The 21,073-nt window shown below is 35.4% G+C and overlaps 1 protein-coding gene across 2 annotated transcripts in view; it reads left to right on the top strand.

Moving 5' to 3' along the window:
* RANBP9 (RAN binding protein 9) overlaps positions 1-21,073 on the top strand; it is an 84,392-nt gene that overhangs the window by 56,721 nt on the left and 6,598 nt on the right. For both annotated transcript variants that reach the window (XM_037147929.2, XM_053668204.1), the window contains 7 exons: positions 3,782-3,966; positions 6,916-7,028; positions 8,579-8,687; positions 9,884-10,074; positions 11,175-11,319; positions 14,689-14,810; positions 16,531-16,682. In XM_037147929.2, coding sequence (XP_037003824.2) covers positions 3,782-3,966; positions 6,916-7,028; positions 8,579-8,687; positions 9,884-10,074; positions 11,175-11,319; positions 14,689-14,810; positions 16,531-16,682 — 1,017 coding nt within the window. The remainder of the gene's footprint in view (positions 1-3,781; positions 3,967-6,915; positions 7,029-8,578; positions 8,688-9,883; positions 10,075-11,174; positions 11,320-14,688; positions 14,811-16,530; positions 16,683-21,073) is intronic.

The raw sequence follows: 21,073 nt of genomic DNA, 5'->3' as shown, positions 1-21,073 counted from the left end.
GATTTTTTTGTTAGGTTTAGCAGAATGTTTGCTGATGAGAATGATTCACTACCAAGCAAAAGGTGATATAATATAGAGAGAAGGAAAGTAACAGTGATCAAACCCTTGTGTAGAAAGTTGGCTATTATCATACGTATAGGTGGAAGGGGTAGGCATCAGAGAAGAGCGTCTGTGGGGGGTGGGGAGGCGGAGGGGAGTACAGGTGTAGGTGGCGGTGGGTGGGTTGGTATGGTTTGGAACCAATGCAGAGGTTTTGTTAAGACCAAGTTTCAATTGGAATTGGTTGAAGGGCTTAGTGGCTATTTTTGTTTGTTTCTTTGTTTTCTTTGAAGATTTTATTTACTTTTTTAGAAAAAGGGGAAGGAGAAAGAGAGTTAGAGAAACATCAGTGTGTGGTTGCCTCTCATGTGGCCCCCACCGGGGACCCAGCCCATAACCCAGGCATGTGCCCCGACTGGGAATTGAACCAGCAACCCTTTGGTTCACAGCCCATGCTCAATCCACTGAGCTACACCAGCCAGGGCTGTTTTCTCTTTTTGTAGCACTAAGCAAGTAAATTAACTTGTCAGAGTGAGCGGATTTTTTGTTTGTTTGTTTTTATTCCTCGTTGGTAGATCGTGGTGATAATTTCCTTGGAAAAGGCTTAGCTGGTTGTGGACATGTTGACTATTTTTACTACTTTCTAACTATTTTTTGTCCTGGATTAGAATAGCAAGTTATGTTTTGATTTTTCTATAATTAACCAGTGGTGATATTTGTTTCTGTAACAGTGTGTTGAGTGGTGGTTATGGTGATTGTGGTTCAGAAAGTTCTTTATTTTTATGACTGAGATCTTCTGGGACTTCCATATGCAGCCTATAATTCTCCTACTTAAAAAGGAAGGAAAAAGTCTTTCCCTTAAAGGGACCACCAAACAAATATTTATATGTGTTTTGTACCTGTGATATTACTCTTTATTGTAGCGTTAAATGCTGGTAGAGGGTCTATTTATGGAATAAAAACGTTTACCTATATTCTTTTGAATTAGTGTTTTGGGTTTCTTCAGATAAATTCCTGGAAATGGAATCACCAGTATGTTCCTTATGTAAATCTTTACAGAAAAGGTGGGAAGATAGTTTATGCAGTTTTCTATAACTCGTTCTCTTCATTTAGTGATATATATTGGGCATCTTTGTCACTATACACATTTTTGCTTATTTTTATAATTTAATGTATTTGAAATGGGGATATGTCTTAGAATCTACAGTCTGTGAGAGTTTAATGGGCAGTGATTTTTCTTAAATGTAAAATGATGACATCTTAAAATTTTTGGAGTCTGAGCTTTGATGAATGTGGTATATAATTCCACTTGTAAATGGACATATTTTTTACTTGCAATTACAAGTTGCAAATTTGTAGGAGTGCAAGGTCTGTCCAGAAGGTATACAGCCATGTACTATGAAAAATAGAGATGCTTAATGAAGAAGATACAAGAAACTGTACATAGGACAATGATGCCTCAGTCCCCTTCTAAATAGGCACCTGGGGACCTCACACAGTTCTCCCAATCACCATCAGCTGTCCCATTGTATTTTCCTGAATCTCATCCATAGTCTGAAATCTCTTCCCTTTCAAAGGTTATTTTAGTTTTGGGAAAGGCCAGAAGTCACAGGGCACCCAATCTGGACTGTAGTGGGGGCTTAATCACCCAGGGGGGTGATATAATGTTTCTCCAGAAACCTCTACAGGAGACATGATGCCCAAGGGGGTATGTTGTCATGATGAAGCTGCCAATCATCAGCTGCCCATAGCTGCAGCCTTCTGACTCATCCTAATAGTTGCCGTGGATGAATGTTCATGCTTAACACAAAATTTGATGCAGATTCATTCCTCTATTCACTCAGTCATTTGAATGTGATGGCCACACAGTACACATGCTCACTCAATGGCGTCTACCACCCTCACTGACTGGTACAGTGAAGTCGTCATAGTTTCCACATGCGCATTCCAGTCCACTCTACTTGGCTACCAGGTTGCATCAATGTTGCACAAATCATTCTCATTATATCAGCAAGGTGTGGACTTTTTCTGGACAGGCCTCGTATATCTTTGCATATTTTTTCTATAGGATTCTTACAAATGAAATTACTTGGTCAGTTTAATATTTTTTTTGCCATAATTTGTCTTGATAAGATTCTGTTGGTTTACATTTCTGTGTGCAGTGAATGACAGCTGTTTTTCCCTTTATGTGTATCATTAATAAGCATACTTTTAGATAAATTCCTTGAACTCTTTAGGTCTGTTTTTTCATTGGCGAAATGAGATGGTTGCAATAAGTATTTCACTTGTTTTGACTTAAAATTCTATTAATTTGCCCATTTTGTTGATTTTTAAAAATTAGTACATTTGTGTACATTGCATTACCATTTTTGCCCTCATCTGGTACAACTCTGTTTCTCAGTAGTTTAACACAGTATTGCTTTTGTTTCTGATCGTAGTTGCTTGTTTGATCAGTTGTTTTTAAACACACTCTCCTTTTTTGCTTGAAATCTGTTTAAGCATCTTATACATAATTGTCATTTTTACCAAATTTTATACTGAAACCATTTGTGATAACCATTAAAGTGAAGAAGTAAGGCATAAATACAGAGGATGAAGATGAAGTAGGATTTGGATTTCTAGGAAGAAAAATTGAATGTAGATTTGGTGTCCAATAAACCTGTTCCAGTCCCACCTCTGCCATAGAGTAGAAAGACCATGAGCAAGTTAATTTGCCCCTGACCCTCAGTTTCCATATTTTTGTAATGCAAATAATAATAATTACTTCCCTGGATTACATAATGATTTAACACTGCCATTCAGTAACTCTTTCTCCCTTTAGGTATAACAACTAGTGATAGAGCACAAAGAAGGACTTTGGTATTTTTTGTTTACCTGAAGCTATTAAATTGATTGTTTAGCCTCAAAATCTTGGAGTATATCTAAATGCATTTCTTTTTTTTTTTTTAATTTTTATTTTTTTTAATTATTTTTTTTATTTTTTAATTTTATTTAGTTATTTTTCAAGTACAGTTTTTTGTCTGTTTTTCCCATCCCAGCCTCCCCCGCCCCTTGCTCCCCACCTCCCTCCCATTTCCACCCCCCTTAGTTCTCGTCCCTGTGTCCTTCCTATTTGTTCATTTCTTTATAAATTTGAAATTTAAAATTCATCCTTTTTCTTGAAAAGAAATATATCCATTCATATCTTTTATTTTTATATAGAGAATCCCTACTCTTAATGGCACTGTTTTGCTCATAATTATCATCGTCTCTTTACAGAGGCATCCCAAGTATATAGATAAGTGAAATTAGTAAACTTAAAATAGTACCTGCCCAGTTAGGATTGTTTCTGTGGTAACTAGCTTTCACGTGAGGTTTCTAGAAGTGCATTACATGTATCATATAAAAGGATAAACCTGAGTTACATGTTTATACTTGAATCTCTGTAGCTAATATACAACATTCTTAAGAGCAAGGATTATGTCTTCATTTACTAAAAGTCTTATTTTCATGTAGTCTCTGAATAAATAAAATGGGTATTGCAGTTTTTTCATATTTTTCTTTATTACATTACAGGAAATGTTATTTTTCATTTTATTGTATTAGAATATTTGCTTTAGTCTTACTGTAATTTTGGATTGAGATTTTAAAATGTTTATGAAGTAAATTTATTGTTTTGTCATTTTAAAGAGATAACATTTGAAAGAACGAATGCCTTTAACATAAAAGGGATAGATGCTTAGTGAAATGTGTTGTTTTACAGCCAAACTTATATCCCACTGTTGGGCTCCAGACACCAGGAGAGGTCGTTGATGCCAATTTTGGGCAGCATCCTTTTGTGTTTGATATAGAAGACTACATGCGGGAGTGGAGAACCAAAATACAGGCACAGATAGACCGGTTTCCTATTGGAGATCGAGAAGGAGAGTGGCAGACCATGATACAAAAGTAAGTGAGCCTGGCCAGTGTGGCTCAGTTGTTTGGAGTGTCATGCTGGGGACCAAAAGGTCGTGGGTTTGATTCCTGGTCAAGGCATATACCTGGGTTGTGGGTTTGATCCTTAGTCGGGGTGTATACAAGAAGACAATCAATGTTTCGCTCTATAGTGCTCACTCTCTCCTCCCCCCTTTCTTTCTCTTTCTAAAAGCAATGAAAAAATGTCCTCAGGTGAAGATAAAAAAATTTTTTTTAAAGAGCAAACAAGGCAGTTTGAATGGACATATTCAAAAGTACTTTTTTTGAATACAACATTTGAATAAATGTTGAATAAAACATTTTATTCTTCCATTCAAGAGAATATTTGTTGAGCTTTTTAATTTACTCATTTATAGCCTAGTAATTTACATATTGATTATATTTTAATCTCTGTAAAAAGTAATTCACTATTTAAACAATTAAAAAGAATGTTTGATGGAAACATACAGAATAATATATTAGTCTGACTTATAAATTGGATGAAAGAAATAAAGTAACACTAGATTGCTTAAGTTAGGGTAATTCCTTTTCTCTGGTTAGTAATGGCATTTAATGATTTCCATAGGTTATATGATTCATCTTTTAATAGTACCAATGCAAAAGATAAATTTAGAAAGGTAATTTAGATTGTATAATTTAAGATCATGTTTTTGGACATGCACATAACTGTGTTGTTCAGCAGTAGTTCAAATATTTATGGGGAAAAGAACTATCAGGAAGAATAAGCATCAGAATAATGGTATAGTTTATATTCTATATATAAGTCTGGAACATATTCTTTTATTTATTTTATATACAAATATATATTTATATAGTTTACATATTTATATAGTTTATATATAGTAAGTAAACAACCTATATTTATATATAGTTTATATTCTATATATGTCTGGAAGACAGATGTAATATGTACATTATACTTTTAAGGATTTGGCTAAATGTTTCTAGTGAATGGATTACTCTGTAAGAATGTTAGCTATTTTTGTTTACTGGGATCCCTTTTTTGCTAAATATTTAGTACTTGTCCTGTAGTTTTATGAATGTTATAATTGCTCTTTATTCTAAATAGGAAAATCTAACCAAAAACCTCTGGTATAAGAAATTTACTAGTTATTTCTAATGCCATTTACTTATGTGCTATTATTAGCCATTTAAGAAGAGGCAAAGGAGATGAAGCCAAGGAACAGTGAACATGGAGTTAGGACTCCTCCAGTAGCAACAGTGGTGGAGGGTGGGCAGCAGCAGAGCACCCAGTGGGTGTCAATAGAAGTACTGTATGATGAAATATACAGTACTTTGTCTCAACTCATTTTTTACCAAAAAATTAAATCTATTTTATTAAGGAGCATTTTTTGAAAAAGTAGAATAATATCATTATGGATGTCAGCAGGAAAATATAATTCCTATGACCATTACCTAAGATGGCACCTGAATGTTAGTGGTACTAAATGGTAGCTCTTAAAGCTTGAAAGACTAGAGACTTAAAAATTAACTGAGTACCTGTAAGTTTAAATAATCATTTTCACTACTGTAATCTAACCCAAGAAAATAACAGAGGCTTTCAGATACCATGAATCTGACACAGTTCATCTTAAATGTCTATAATTGCTCTGAACAGTCTGAAATTTACAAATCTAATAAAGCTTTCTGCATGTACTTTTTGGGGGAGATAATGATTGGAAGATATGCTTATGATTCTAAAAACATGCTCCTTCTCTATAGCTATTATCATCAGGTAGTAGAGTCTACACGAATATTTTAGTCCTGCACTTGAAAGAATAGTGAACCCTGGCTAAGAATCCCACAGTTGCCATGAATTAAAGCTCAGATAAGTTGCTCTTCTTGGGTCCATCCCTTTAATATTTTAAAAATTGTTGCCACAGAGCATCATGGCAGAATAGTAGGAGAGGAAATATTGTATCCTGTAGCCAGAGTTCAGTGAGGGCCCTGACCCCAACCTCATTCTTCATAAAATTGACACTCTGACCTTCTAGAAGGTTTATTTTTAAATGTTCTCCCTACTTCTTAAATTAATTTGGACAGTTAGATGAAATAAAATGAAAAATCTATTTCTTAGAGATTCCCCTCCCCACTTCAATTCCCTTTCCAGAACCACTGCTTTCTACAGTTTTCCAGCAAGTCCTCAGCAGTGCCAGATGGAGACAGGTTTAAGAGTTGAGTATTTGGATATATTGGCTGTCTGGGTTAATATTGCTTAATCAGCAGTTTTTCTAACATTTTGTGGTTAGATTTAAGTATGTGTCTTGGCCACTTAGTGGCTTTTTAAGAAATAAGTTGCTTTGGAAGTCTGTCACTTACATATAAATCATATTTGAGTAATTAATCTACTGTGCCCAGCCATACTAATTGATTTCCATCAGAAGGCCAACTTCTCATTGATTAGTATTGTCACCCTCATAGACTTTCTTCTGGAAGATTCTCTCTCCAGGTTCACCTTGGTTATTTCTTGTGTTCACATCTTGTGATTCCAGGTAATGTAACTGATAAATAAAGAATGGGGCTGAACCCTGTAATACAAGGAATTCTTCTGTTATTTCACATTTATTTTATAAAATGATAGCACTTAACTGGGATGAGTCATGATAAACGTGAAACAGAAATTATGGCTAGTAGGATTGTCTGTAAGGATAGGAAATGATAGGGAAGGACCTGGAGAGAGCAGGGATGTCCTTGATTGGGGACAGTAGTCTCAACATAGCATTTTCAGTTATCTTTTCAGAAATAACCACATGAAAAAACAAAGTGATCTTTTGAACTTTGAACTTGAGGTTATTGAAGCCTTAATTGTTTCAAGGAAATAGGTTGGTTTTGTAACACTGAAGTAGACCTTGTGTATATAAATCGCAGTATGAAGCGTATATTGTCTTGACTAAAAGTTGTGTTTCTTCTTTTTATTTTAAGAATGGTTTCATCTTACTTAGTCCATCATGGGTACTGTGCCACAGCAGAGGCCTTTGCCAGATCTACAGACCAGACCGTTCTAGAAGAGTTGGCTTCCATTAAGAATAGACAAAGTAAGGGCCCTATGGTGCATGGCTAATACTTGTTTTCAGGTTATAGTTGGGTTATAGCATTTTTAGAAATTTTATTTTCAAATTAAAATTTTTTAAAATAAATTTTAAAATTGATGCTGCTGCAATTTGTTTTCATTGACAGTTTTGAAGATTACCTTTAAAAACTTTACATAGGCCTTGGCCAGATGGCTCTGTTGGTTGGAGCATCATTCCATTCACCAAAAGGTGGTGGGTTCTATTGCTGGTTGGGGCCCATGCCTGGATTGTGGTTCCGACTCCCAGTCAGGGCTCATACGGGAAGCAACCGGTCAATGTTTCTCTCCTACATCAATGTTACATAAGTGTAATGAATGAATGAATGAATGAATGAATGAATGAATGAATGAATAGCATAGGACTTTGTTAGCATCCTGGTTGTAGAAAGATATAACTTTGGAGTATTTTTTTTATAAGAATGCTTACCATTTTTTTCTTCAAAATTTTTTTATTAAGCTTTCAGGAAATAAACATTTAATAAAATGGTTTCTTTAAATTTATTATTAAAGTAGTTCCATAACTGAATGTTAGTGGAGGTATAATATAGAAAAATATAAATACCTTTGCCATTTAAATAGCTATCTGAATTTAAGATAGTTTTGATCTTAAGTATTTATTGCTTAGTTTCTGTAGTGCTTGTGGTCAAAGCAATAGGGCCGGTTCTTACAAGGGCAGGTCAGCACGATAACTTGTTTCATAGTTAGCCATCTTAAAATTGGTACAGTTATTCATCAGGGAGAGTAGAACTTGGTGAGAACATAGGCATAAAAACAACTTGATGGGCAAGATCATGATGGATCAAAACAAAATTTTTTTATAGGTCAAATGGCTATAATAGCCCTGACTACATTGTGCTGTGGCTATTGTACACTTTGTCTCACTATATACGCTCTGGTGAACAGGAGGTGATCACTTATTCTTTGTATCCCCATCTAATTTAACACATATGTGACACAAGAAATGTTCACTGAGTGTCTGTTGAATTCAGATCTTACTCAAAGTTTAGCATTCTTTAAGTACTGGGTTCCAAATGTCTCATATTTGATAAGACATTTTGAATATTATTTCTTTAATGTTTCCTATGGTCTTTTTATAACCACTCTATTGACATATAGTTGACATATTAAGATCTGTACATATTTAGTGAATGTAATTCAATGAATTAAGAGATTAGTATTTATCCATGAAACAAACCATAAGTACCATGTATGCCATAAATGTAGCCATCTTTTTAACCTGTTTCTTACTTCAGTACTGCTTAGTAGGTATTCTTCCTATATTACTTGTATGATAGTTTGTGGTTTTAAAAAATGGTTTATGAAAGTACTTGTTTTTTAAATTTGTCTGAAAACTTTTCTTTGAAACCATGATTTTAGAAAAAGAAATGAAAATTAATTACAGTAACTTATTTTAAAATGTTTTACTAACTCTTTTTTTTGTTGAGTCTACTATATGTGTTTGCTTCTACTTTGTTTCTACTTTAAAACATTACTTTTTACTCTTTTTATAAATAGGAATTCAGAAATTGGTATTAGCAGGAAGAATGGGAGAAGCCATTGAAACAACACAACAGTTGTACCCAAGTTTACTTGAAAGAAATCCTAATCTTCTTTTCACATTAAAGTGAGTTTCTTGAATAAACATGTTATATGTATTATATATGTGTGTTATTTGTAATCAAACTCATTTCCATGTTTTACTTTTTGTTTTAACTTCTTTCAAATGTGGACAGAAAATTTTGTAATATAACACTTTTAAGTAAAAGATTATAGGAAGCACTTGTGTTGAGGAGTATAAACAGATGGCATCGTTTGCTCTGTGTTTATTGTTCGGTCATTCGGTCTCTGTTTCCATATGTGGAAATCTTATTTAGGAGATGAGAATCTGTTTTTCCTTTTGTAAAGTACCATGTAGTAATGACCTTATAGTAAGCCTGTGGCGTTTTAAAATTTTTAAGTATACATACCATAAAATTTGCCGTTTGTACATGCACAGTTCAGTAGTATTAAGTACATTGTCATTGCTTTGTAACCGTCGTCAGCCATCCATGTCCAGGGCCTTTTTCATCTTCCCAGACTAAAAACTTGGTCCTCATTTCACACCAACTGCCCATTTCTTTGCCGCCCACCCCACCCCCAGCTCATGGCAGCCACCATTCTACTTTCTGTCTCCGTGAATTTCAATTTGACTACTCTGGGTACCTTATATAAGTGGAATCATGAAATAGTTGTCCTTTGTAACTGGCTTATTTACCTTACAGCATAATGTCCTCAAACTTCATCTGTGTTGTAGCACAAAATTTCCTTTCTTTTGAAGGTTAAATGATATTCTATTGTATATACACCACATTTTGGTTATTCCCTCATGCACTGACACATATTTGAGCTTCTTCCACTATTAGATACTGTAAACAATGCTCTGTGAATAGGGATGTAGAAATATTTGTTAGAATCCCATCATGTTCTAATATACTATTTGTTTGTTTGTTTGTTTTTACCAAGTGCAACTATTCGTTTAAATTATTTTGGGGCTTAAAATAGGAGTCCATTTTGATTTTGTTTATTATAGCTACAGATAGATTTTCATTTTCTTAGTAAATCTGGACTAAAGGGGATATAGTATCTTTTGCATTATAGTCTCATTTTATATTTTAAGCAATATAGTATATGAAACCATATTTAGTATTTTTAGAATACTATCTAAAGGCCAAAGTTATTGATATACACAAGCTCTTAAAATATCTTTTTAAAGAAATTTGTTGCGATTAAATAAATGGCTATTTGAAGATTATCTAAGTAAATTTCTTTCCATTTTTTTAGAGTGCGTCAGTTTATAGAAATGGTGAATGGTACAGATAGTGAAGTACGATGTTTGGGAGGCCGAAGTCCAAAATCTCAAGACAGTTATCCTGTTAGTCCTCGACCTTTTAGTAGTCCAAGTATGAGCCCCAGCCATGGAATGAATATCCACAATTTAGCATCTGGCAAAGGGAGTACTGCACATTTTTCTGGTGAGATTCAGTCTTATGATATTAACTTTATATTTTTTCCTTTCTTATATTTTCAAACCAAAATAAAATGTTTAAAAATCTAGACATTTTTGTGTAGCAGTTTTGCACATGTGTATATTTAATCACAGGATGTTCTAGGAGAAAAATTGTAGGTGGATCAGATGCATGTGTTTGTATTATCAGAAAGTAATTTGAAGAGCTCTTTCTGAAAATAGGTTGTTATAGCAGATCTTCATAAACAAAAGCCAACATATGAGTTCCCCCTAGAAATTAAATCATAGATGCTTGGTAGTGAAAAGGTAATGAAAAGGTCGTGTATTTTAATAAAGTATAAATAAATTTAAAGGAGGTGATGGGGGCATTGATCTGTGCTTTTTATCTCATTCTTCCTCAACCAAGCTTCCTGCCAGAGTTTGCTCTGCCCCGCGAATTGTCTCCTGTCCCTTTGTTGGCTCACCAGCCCTGCTCTCCAAGGCGTTTGTGTTCTCTTACTTAGAATTCTCTCCTTTCTTTGCTTTCATGATCACTTCTACAATTTTATTTCTAATCCTTTTTAGTCTTCTTTTTTTCTTTGTCTCTTTCATTCTGTTTTTCCCAAGGTGTTATCTTTTACATTTAACTTTCTAAAACAGAATCTAATGCTGTTTCCTTTCCTTTCAAGCAGTAACACCTTTGCTTTTTCTTAGTCACCGTATACCTTCCTACATTAATACCTCTTTTTATATACCACTCTGTGCAGCGCAGATGATTCTCATGTTTGTCTTCTTAGCCACTACACCTCCTGAATATCATACAGTCACTTCCGGGGTGATGGTAACACTGCCCTCAGAGGGGCGGAGGTGAGGATAAGGAAGATCCGTAATGAAGCCTTCAGTAATTGTTAGATGATAATTTTATATTTATATCCTTTCAGAGAAGTTAGTTATTTATTACTTAAATAGTCTACCAACTCTCCTATATTTTACAAAAATCAGAATATGGGTACATTATTTATAACCTAATAATACAAAAATCAGAATATGGGTACATTAGTTACAACCTAATAATAAATTAATGTTTGTTTCTATTTCCATAACCTATCTTTTTCTTTTTTCTCCCAGGTTTTGAAAGTTGTAGTAATGGTATAATATCAAATAAAGCACATCAATCATATTGCCATAGTAAACACCAGTCATCTAATTTGAATGTACCAGAACTGAACAGTATAAACATGTCAAGATCACAGCAAGTTAATAACTTCACCAGGTAAGTGATTTCTCTAACTTTTGCATTACTATAAGCAACCTAATCACAGGTGTTATCATTTTTAATAATTTGGGAAAGTTGGATTATGTGGCCCGTAGTGGAGGTCTGGGAATTCCCAAGTCCCCAGAGAATGAAAGAGTAGGGACTGAGTTCCTCAGAGTTTTCAGTCTGTCAGTAAGCACATGGGCTCCCTCCTTCCTTTGTTCCTTCTTGCTCTCCATTGCCGCTGCCCTTGAAGTGGGGTTGCAGGGACAAGCCCGTTGCTCTGCAGTCTAGGCCTCCTGCCCACAGACCTACACAGATGATCACATAAATGCCATTTGTTTTGTCCAAGTTAAGTCACAATATTGTATATTTAACCTGTAGTTTTATTGCAATACATTTACAACTATTTTTTTCTATGTGTGGTTTTTTTTGGTGCAAATGTATTGTGAAATATTTCCTGACTTCAAGTAACTAATTTTACAAAGACTCTTATTTGAGAACCTATCATCGAGTAGCTTTAGTACAGCAGATGTGACTGAGTCGTTTAGTAAACATTGAGGCATGAAGGTAGTGTTAAGGACCTGCTGGATGGCAGTGGTTCTGCCTGGCAGGAGGAGTGTCTCTTCTGACTTTAGAGAGCCTTGGGAGAAGAGATGATGATACGCTGTGACATACTTGGGTTTAATGTTCATGAAACCTTTTAAAGGCTCCTGCAATGTAATCATGTGAATACTGTATGTGAAAGCAAGTTTATGAATTCAGCCTTCTCAAATTATCTAGCATTTGAATCTCAGTTTGGTTTAGGACTGGTGGTATGACATCTTTTTCATAAAAATAATGGATAGATTTTATCAATTTGATATTAGTTTGGTCTTATAACATGAACTGATTGGTCATACTCCATTTTGGGAGAATGTTCATCAGTGCAGAATTTTTCATCAAAAGAGAGAGAACCTAACTTTTATCATGGAATCTTAATGGAAATATGGCTCCAGAAAAAGGAGTATATTTTAAAATATGTATTTACAGATTTGGAGATTTATCAGCATCTCCAGGTGTTCTGTCACAAGTGTCAAACATTTACTGAAGGCACGGGGTTGTGTGGTGCAGGTTAGGATGTAAGTCAGCAGCAGTGGGGTGAGAACTGTGGAGAAAGTGATTGTCTTTTGCTGAGGAGGGTAGTCTTTGGCTGTAGAGATGACATATAGAAAATTTAAAAGTAGAAAATTGCAGTAAAAACTGAGAGTTTTGAAATTTAAGCCTTTAGTACTTTATCTTTGGTAAGGAGGTTCTGCCATTTTTTTGAGGGTATGATTGCAATCATTTTGTGAGTTTTTCTCTTAAATACTAATAATAGGTCCCTTTAGCAACTTCCTAATGTGAGGAAATTGCTAAAGGGACCTATTATTACCTGGTTCAGGGTAGGAAACGTTACACAAGGCGTTGACGGCACAGCGTTCTCCTTTGTCTTCAGTGTCAGAGAGGTGAGGAAGTGTTAAAGTTTCCTTAACCTCTTAAACAGTAAGTTATTTTATAGTTGGTACTGACTTTCTTTACAACAGTATTGTGAAGTAGGCAAAGGTGCTATTAACTGCTAAAACTACTTTACAGATGTAGAGCTGAAAACCAGAAAAGTAAATGTGGGTTTTTTTTTTTAAGGTCAATAATTTGTAGCCATTAACTTGTGGAACTGAGATTAATTCCCAGAATTTCTGACTTCTAGACTTGGAGTTTCTCCGTTATACTTCCCTCCATCTGAAATTCTTTTCTCCCTGCCCTCCTCCCTCTTCTCCGTCCTAACTTCTGTTCTAGTTAAAACTCAAATTCAGATGTTACCTCTCCCAGGATTTTTGCCTTGATTTACATCCCCACCAAATGTTGTGTCATTCCTTGTGGTTAACTTTTATCATAGTTCTAATCCTTGTAACATAATGACTTGATTAGCTGTTACTAGGCTGTTTGCTCCTAGAGGGCAGAGGCTGTTTCATTCTGTCTTTAGCACCTAACATGGAGCATTGCTCAGGGGTTCTTAATGTATATTGAATGAAAGAGTCCCTCTCAAATATTGTATTGAAGTGTTTTTTAAAAAACGGTTTAGTATATTATTAGGATCACTAAAAGCTATGATCTTAATTTCTGTTAAACATTATTTTTAGTTTGATTTTTCTTAACAATTCTCAAAGTTCACAGCTTTTCTGACAAAGAAGTTCCAAGGAGTTCCCCTCTTCCTGTATCTCTCTCTCTCTCTCTCTCTCTCGTATTTACCATACAGGTTTTACCGATAGAAGTGTGCGTGCACCCGTGCACTCACACACAGTTCCTTAAACCCACGCACAGAAAACCTCACTCGAGAGGTTAACCACCTCTGGTGGCGTTATGCATAGAGTGCGTTTTGTTCATCTGCATTCAGTGGTTTTCTTTTTTCTGAGAATGAACATACTTGCGTTTTTAATGAGAAACGGACGTTTTCATTTAAATACTTTAAAATTTTTCATCAGGTGCTTCCTTCTAGGCTGTATAATCCTTACCTAGTTCTTCACAGGAGAATCTTAAAGATTAGATACTCACTTGTTGTTGCTTAATGTATGGATGGATCTGAAGGTCCTGCATTGACAACGTCAGTATGTCCAAATATAGTTATTGGCACATATTTATTTATTCAGTAAGTGTAAAATGAGTGGAAATTGGAAGTAATGTACCTAAATATCCATATCAACATTTTAAAAATGAATATTTGGCAATACTTTGGAATTTTTAGTCAATAAGAAAGCCTGTGGGAGTAAAATAATGGTGGGTGTTAACAAGGTATAAGAGGATGAGACTCAGTGGTTTTTATGATTATTATTTGCCTTTGAGAGAGGGTATATTTTTAAGTAGTGAGGGCGATGTCAAAATGGCAAGACTAGTAATGAAAACGTAGTCTAGGAGTGAGCTGAACGTGAGGGCAGGAAAGAGGTGAGGTGGGCTTCAGCAGTAGTCGGGGAGTGAGGTTCCCCCCTTCTGTGCCAGAAGTGAGTGCTGGGGCAAGGATGGGGGTTCTGGAGCAAGAGTTGATTAACTAAGAATGCGGGGCAGGTCTGAGTTTGGAAAATAGTGGAAAGTGTGTGCTGAAGTATGATTTCTCCATATTGATACAAAGTCATGAAACTACGACATTTTGGTACATGCACTTCTTCCCGCCTTATCTCCAGGAGTAAAACTTTGTTCAAAGTCAGCCACATATTTGGCTCTGAATACATTCAACACTTAACTAAATTTTTTTACAGGTTATTATCACCTTATGAAATCAGTTTATTAAGTAGGCTATGTAGTTGAGTAATAATTTATTTTAAACTAAGGCACAAGTATGCAATTTTATAATTAGGTTTGTTTTTTCGTTTTCAGTAATGATGTAGACATGGAAACAGATCACTACTCCAATGGAGTTGGAGAAACTTCATCCAATGGTTTCCTAAATGGTAGCTCTAAACATGACCACGAAATGGAAGATTGTGACACCGAAATGGGTCTGCAGTGATATTTCTTACATTTTTAATAAAAAATGATGACTACAAGGTTATGTTTTTATTTGTACTGATTTACAGCTGATGAGCATAAATCAGATTTAAATATATATGTGTGTGCCATTGGATTTGACAGTAATGCATATTATTTCTCTTAAACTCTCTTGTGAGAGGGGGTTGCTAGACAGAGTAGTTACTTTACAATACTCTGAATTGCTAGAGAGTTTTCTTTGCTAAACTGTTTTGGCTCAATTTTTGTGCTGTCATAGTGCAGTAGAACCAACTTATTAGTGTTAACTATCTTAGGGTATTTGAGGTTGGAAATATAAAAAGGGTTCATGCTTATTTTAATATAGCCAGCAAAGGCCAGATGGGTAGAGATGATTTTATAAAGTCTAACTAAACAGAGTATCTTAAATTCATTTAATGTGAATATATGTGACCGCATAGTTCAGTACCTGGCACTTTAATAGGTGCTTAAGTATGACCCCTCCCTGCAACCACCCCCAGATGAAATGTCGTGCTTAATTTTACTTTGTTGACAACTTGTGCAGTATTATACTGTGAAGTTCAACCATCAGCAACCTTTCTCATCAATTGAAAAGTGAAAATTATTGAAGCTTATGTATAAATTCTTTTTTGTCACAATTCTGTGGCCAACATTAGATTTCTTAGTATTTTCAGGTTAAGAGGTATTTTTCAAATTGTTATGAGTATGTATAAGAAACTACTTTATAAATGTAAAGTTATGTTTTTATTTGTACAACCACCTTGTTCTTGAGGGTTGTGTGTTCTAACGTATAATTCATTTTTTCAAGGAATGAGTATGATTGAAAAAGCAGCATAGTTTTATTCTGTCAGATATCAGCAATTCAGTGTTGTTGAATCTCAACATTCAAAGAGTAATTTGAGCATAGTGATTAAGAGCAGGAGGTATAGACCAGATTACCTGGATTCAAATTCTGTAACTGCCACTTACTGGGTAACCTTGAACAAGTTACTCAAGAGCTCTGTGCCTTGGTTTCTTCATATGTAAAATGGGCAGTAACTGCCTCATGGGTTATTGTGAAGATTAAATGAACCAATCTCTGAAAAGCTAATAGCTTGAAGTGCCTATTAATTATTAACTGTCATCATCATTTTAATTATATATTATTAGTAATTTAAATGGTTACATGACTGATCAGTGATGATTGTCAACCAAGATATAGACTATAAAATTGTTTTTCTAAAAGTAGTATAATTAAACCTTTTTTATTAGTATGACATGGTGTCTTCTGTGTTTTTACTGGAATTATTTAGCCTCTCTTAGCTTTCAGGAATCATTTAATTCTATCTCTGTTTGTGGCAGTTAATGTAGCCTGCAAGGCAGTTACTAACTTTTATTCTTTTTTTCTTAATGTGGCTTAATGTAGTTTTAGATAATTGTGCTTAACTTTTTATAAAATTTTCCCTGACATATAGGTACATCCTAACACTGAAAGGTTGACCTGACTTTCAGCTGCATGCTAGATATTGGATCCTAGACTCTTGAGACCTAGCTAAAGCATACCTTTTAGCTGCAGAGTTCCGTATTAAATTAAATAAATCTGCATATTTAGAGAAAAATATTAGGTAACGGTTATTAAATTAAACATACAAAATATTATAAGCAATTTATGTTAATTTTTCTGTTGCTCTCCATTCAGTAAGGTAGTAAAATACTTGTTTGTTTTGGTTACAGAAGTTGATTCAAGTCAGTTAAGACGCCAGCTGTGTGGAGGAAGTCAGGCCGCCATAGAAAGAATGATTCACTTTGGAAGGGAGCTACAAGCGATGAGTGAACAGCTGAGGAGAGAATGTGGCAAGAACACAGCAAATAAAAAAATGTTGAAGGTAAATTTCTTTTCCCTTGAAAAATTATGAGTCAAAGCTTTCAGTGTGGTTGGGCAACTCTGTTCTCCTGGAAAGAGCACTGGACTTCAAGTAAAACCCATGGACTCGACCCCAGTTGGGCCACACACTGGTCGTTTTCTCAGCTGTAAAATCTGCAGAGTTACTAGGAAAAATGTGAGTTTGCTGATAAAACTGTAAACTTGAGGTTTTTATTTTAGTAAACATGTCAGGGTTGTTGCAAATTGAATGTAGAATATGTGGTTTTTATTTTGATGATGATTGGTGAAGGATTTGGATCATCTTTAAGGACAGAATAGTTAAAACAGTTTCATATCTTTTCTGGATTGATGTTTATGATAGCTAGGAAGGTGGGTACAATTCATAGCTTAGTAAATTAGCCACAGTTTTGTGAATCAGGTGACGATGGAGTTTTCTCCTACCTTGTCAGCATTGTAATTAGTTGTCGAAATGTTATAACTCTTCAGACGTTTTTTTTCGTATTTAAAAAAGTCCTAACAGCCCTGTAAGCCTATGAAACATTACCCTAGCCATTGTATTTTTTAATACTGCATTAGGTTGGGCCCAAAGGTGATGTTATAAACACTTTCTCCTGGGTGTTTTGAAAGAAGTTCAAAGAACAAAGGAGAGATGCAAGTAGTGGCCTTGCGACTGATGCGTATGTAACAGGAAGGGGCGTTCCTTCCAGACACAGACTGAAAGTCAGGGCACCAGTGACACTGAACATGGCATAAAATTAGCTAAATTAAAAAGCTAAATCAAACAGCTACCTGCACTATAGCCTCAGTACAGCATCTGTGTAGACAGAACATACCTGCTTGTCCTAGGATGGGTTAAGGAGCCACCATATACCTGTCTAGTTAAAGGCATGCAGTCTTGTATTTTCAGTATCTGAGGTGGGAAGAGAGGTTTCTTCACCATATTTAATACTTAATCTACTGGGTAGCACAACTGCTACTCTAACAGTGACTGTCAGCTCTCAAAAAAAGATTAAATTATTTTATGCTAAATACATGCAAATTGGTGGATTAAGTAATTTAAACTATTTTTTGTTAGAACATCAAATCAGTCATTCATATACTACTACCAAATAGCTGGTGCATACTTGCTTTATAAAATTAAGAGTTTTTTGAGGTCAAGTTTCGTCTCTCCTTAACTCCTCTCCTCTTAAATATATCTTATGCATATAGCCCCTAGGTATTCAACGAATATTTGTGAAATTGAGGTTGAATTCGTTTGAAAAGTATAACTGATTTTTTCAGATTGGGTATTTTCATCACCATTCAACTTTGTAGGACTTTTTCTGATCAAGAGTGCCCAAAAGAAACATATTTCTTGGCCTTTCTTACAACTTATTTTAGTTATCTGAAGTTACCATTTGGGAAACTCATGGGTACTTTTGCTAGATACTGAGGTTCTCAACCTTTTTGGTGTCTAGACACTTTAAGAGACTATTAAAGATTCCCAAAGAGTTAAAACTAAAATCAATTTATTTTTTAAAAATAAATAAATCCGTGAAATAATTAAAACATTTAACTATCTTCCCCAAAGTGGGAGGGATGAGAAGAGTGGCCTTGCATTATATTTTCACAAATCTCTTCAGTGGGAGATTTAATCAAGATAAGCTAGATTCTCATGCTTGCCTCTGCATTCATTCTTTTGTGCTGTCACACATCACGTAGCCTCTCAAAAAGTTGACTGTACTGTTGTCAGAGAATGAGAATGAGGAAAGAATGAGGAAAGTGAAAGTAGTATCTTTGTATTATTATGAACGTAATTAGGACTTCACAAAACCCCCTGCAAGGGTCTCAGACCCAAGTGTCTTGACTATACTTTGAGAACTGTGGGGTTTTGGGTTTTGTTTTTTAAGATTTTATTTATTTTTAGATAGAGGGGAGGGAAGGGAGAGAGGGAAACGCCAATGTGTGATTGCCTCTTGAGCACCCCCTATGGGGGACCTGGCCTGCAACCCAGACATGTGCCCTGACTGGGAATCAAACCCGTGGTCCTTTGTTTTGCAGGCTGGCACTCAATCCACTGAGCCACCCCAGCCAGGGCTACTTTGAGAAGTATTGTTTGAGGGGGTATTTAGGAATATGAGGTGTTTTTAAGAATTCATAGACATTTTGCCCTGGCTGGTGTGGCTCAGTGGATTGAAATCAGCCTGTGAACTGAAAGGTCAAAGGTTTGATTCCCAGTTAGGGCATATGCCCGGGTTGCGGGCCAGGTCCCCAGCTGGGATTGAGAGGCAACCAATTAGTGTTTCCCTTGCACATTGGTGTTTCTTTCCTTCTTTTCTCCCTCCCATCCCCTTTCTCTAAAAAATAAAATCTTTAAAAAAGTTTTTTTTTAAGAACTGATAAACATTTTTACAGCAGGTCATTTGACTTGTTAAAACTTCATGCTAATTGAGCATGAAGGGATGTGTGATTTCTGCAGTGCCTTCGAAAATTTAAGATTTCATTCAAATCAAGCTGTCTTTGATTCCAATTTGCATGAGGCTCAGAAAATGGCATTTCATGGCCTATTCTCAGATATTTCTTGATTGTATATTGAATTATGAGAATGCGTAATTCATCTTCATCTAAAGAATGTAGATAGCTTCTCTCAAGAATGCATTTCTGTTCTGACTTCTAAGCAAATATGAACTGCTTTAAGACACTCCCTTAATATTCTGAGCTGCCTCCCTCCTGTTCATCAAACTTTTTGATCTAGGTAGGCATGCGTGACTGATGTGTAACTTACAAGTACCTAAAGGACAAGGCTGGAGCATTGGAAAGCAACATGAAGAGTAAAGGGGGTTTTTTACTGTAGTTAAGATTTAGAAATTACTTCTTTTTTATTTTTCACTTCAGCTCACATGTGATTTTGTTGTGGTATTTTTTTTTCCTGATTTTGTATAAACTTCTGAATCATATACATACATACAGAGAAAATGATTTGACTAAAGTCGAGGGTGAGATTTACCCAAATGCTTTACTATAAGGTACATGTGTCTTCTGCTTCCTCTGAGTTGCATGTTGCAGCCCGTGCAAGTAGCCCACCTTCGGTAAAATGGTAGGGAGTCCCTGCAGTAGCCCAGTTTCTCCTGACCTTTTTATAATTTTGTCAGACTTCCTTTCTTCTTTCCCTGTTACCTTTTTGTTCCTTACCTGCCTAAGCCTGCCAGAGACTCCCTAGAGTACTACCTGTGGTTCAGCAGCTGTTTATTGAACTTCTGCACTGTGCAAGGCACTGCTGAGGCATTGTGGGGAGTCAGGTGTGCATGAGCAGCCCCAGCCAGAAGGGAGCTTTTCATCCAGTAGTCGAAGCAGCAGCAGAGCCATTTAGGCTCACCCTCTTTCTAAACTGTTACCAATTTTAAGCCAAATGTAAGTATAGTTTGAGAGTCCTGCCTAAATGATGTCACTTTTCTCTCAGAAATTATTCCCACCAAGGTACTTTTTTAAAAAAATAAGTAACCCATAATGCTATTATATTTCAGATATTTTCACTTTTGTTCTTTGAATCCTGTGTGCATGTATTTTACCTAGCAATTTTAGTTATCCTATTTTGTATGTTTTAATTTGTCATAAAATTTATTTCTAGTTTCTATATATTATTTGCAACTTTTTAAATGGCTACATGATTATTTTATTATGTAGCTATATGAGTTTAAGCATTGCTTTGGGTGGATTTCTTTTGGCTGGATTTCAGACGCTTTAGTAAGTACCTTTATACATATATCTTTATGTTTTTTCCTTTGAATTATTCCACTGGGATAAAGTCCTAATTCTTTAGTCAAAGGATATATTTATTGTGGCTCTTGCCATGTACTGCTGTAGTGTCACTTTCCAGAAGTCGACCAACTTCATTCGCAGTGATAATGTGCCAGCAGTGCCGCTGCTGTGATTGCATTTCTTTGATTACCATCACCAGTTAAGTTTTACAAGCAGGATTTAAAACATTGATGTTGCTTTGTTGATTATATTCCCTTTGTAAAGAAAGATAAGGTTCTAGCTACTTACTACTAGGAACCTGATGCTTATAATACATAAAATAATAAGCCTTTTCATTTTTAAAGTTTTGTTAGTTTCCTTGCTACAGCTTCACTCTGCTTCCAAACTATGTTTCATAGTGTCTCTGTGTGATCCCTATATAATAGAGTCTAATCCGTGCCACTCCTATAAAATTCCACTGCCTTACTGGCAAAAAAGAAATTCAGGCTTATTACTGTGGTCTTAGGAGTCATTTTAAGGATCTAACCTGTGGTTCTAACCCATGGTTCTAAACATGCCTTTTTCTCCTTTCACTCAGCCTCAGTGTCCATGTAGCTTGAGCCTATTTCTGTGAGTGCATCACATGACACAATACACTGCATTAGTAAGCACAAC

The sequence above is a fragment of the Artibeus jamaicensis genome, unplaced genomic scaffold (assembly GCF_021234435.1).
Source record: "Artibeus jamaicensis isolate MK-2021 breed Jamaican fruit bat unplaced genomic scaffold, CSHL_Jam_final contig_482, whole genome shotgun sequence".
Classification (NCBI taxonomy): Eukaryota; Metazoa; Chordata; class Mammalia; order Chiroptera; family Phyllostomidae; genus Artibeus; species Artibeus jamaicensis.
Note: the sequence above shows the minus strand (reverse complement) of the source record. Positions and strands in the feature narration are given on the sequence as shown.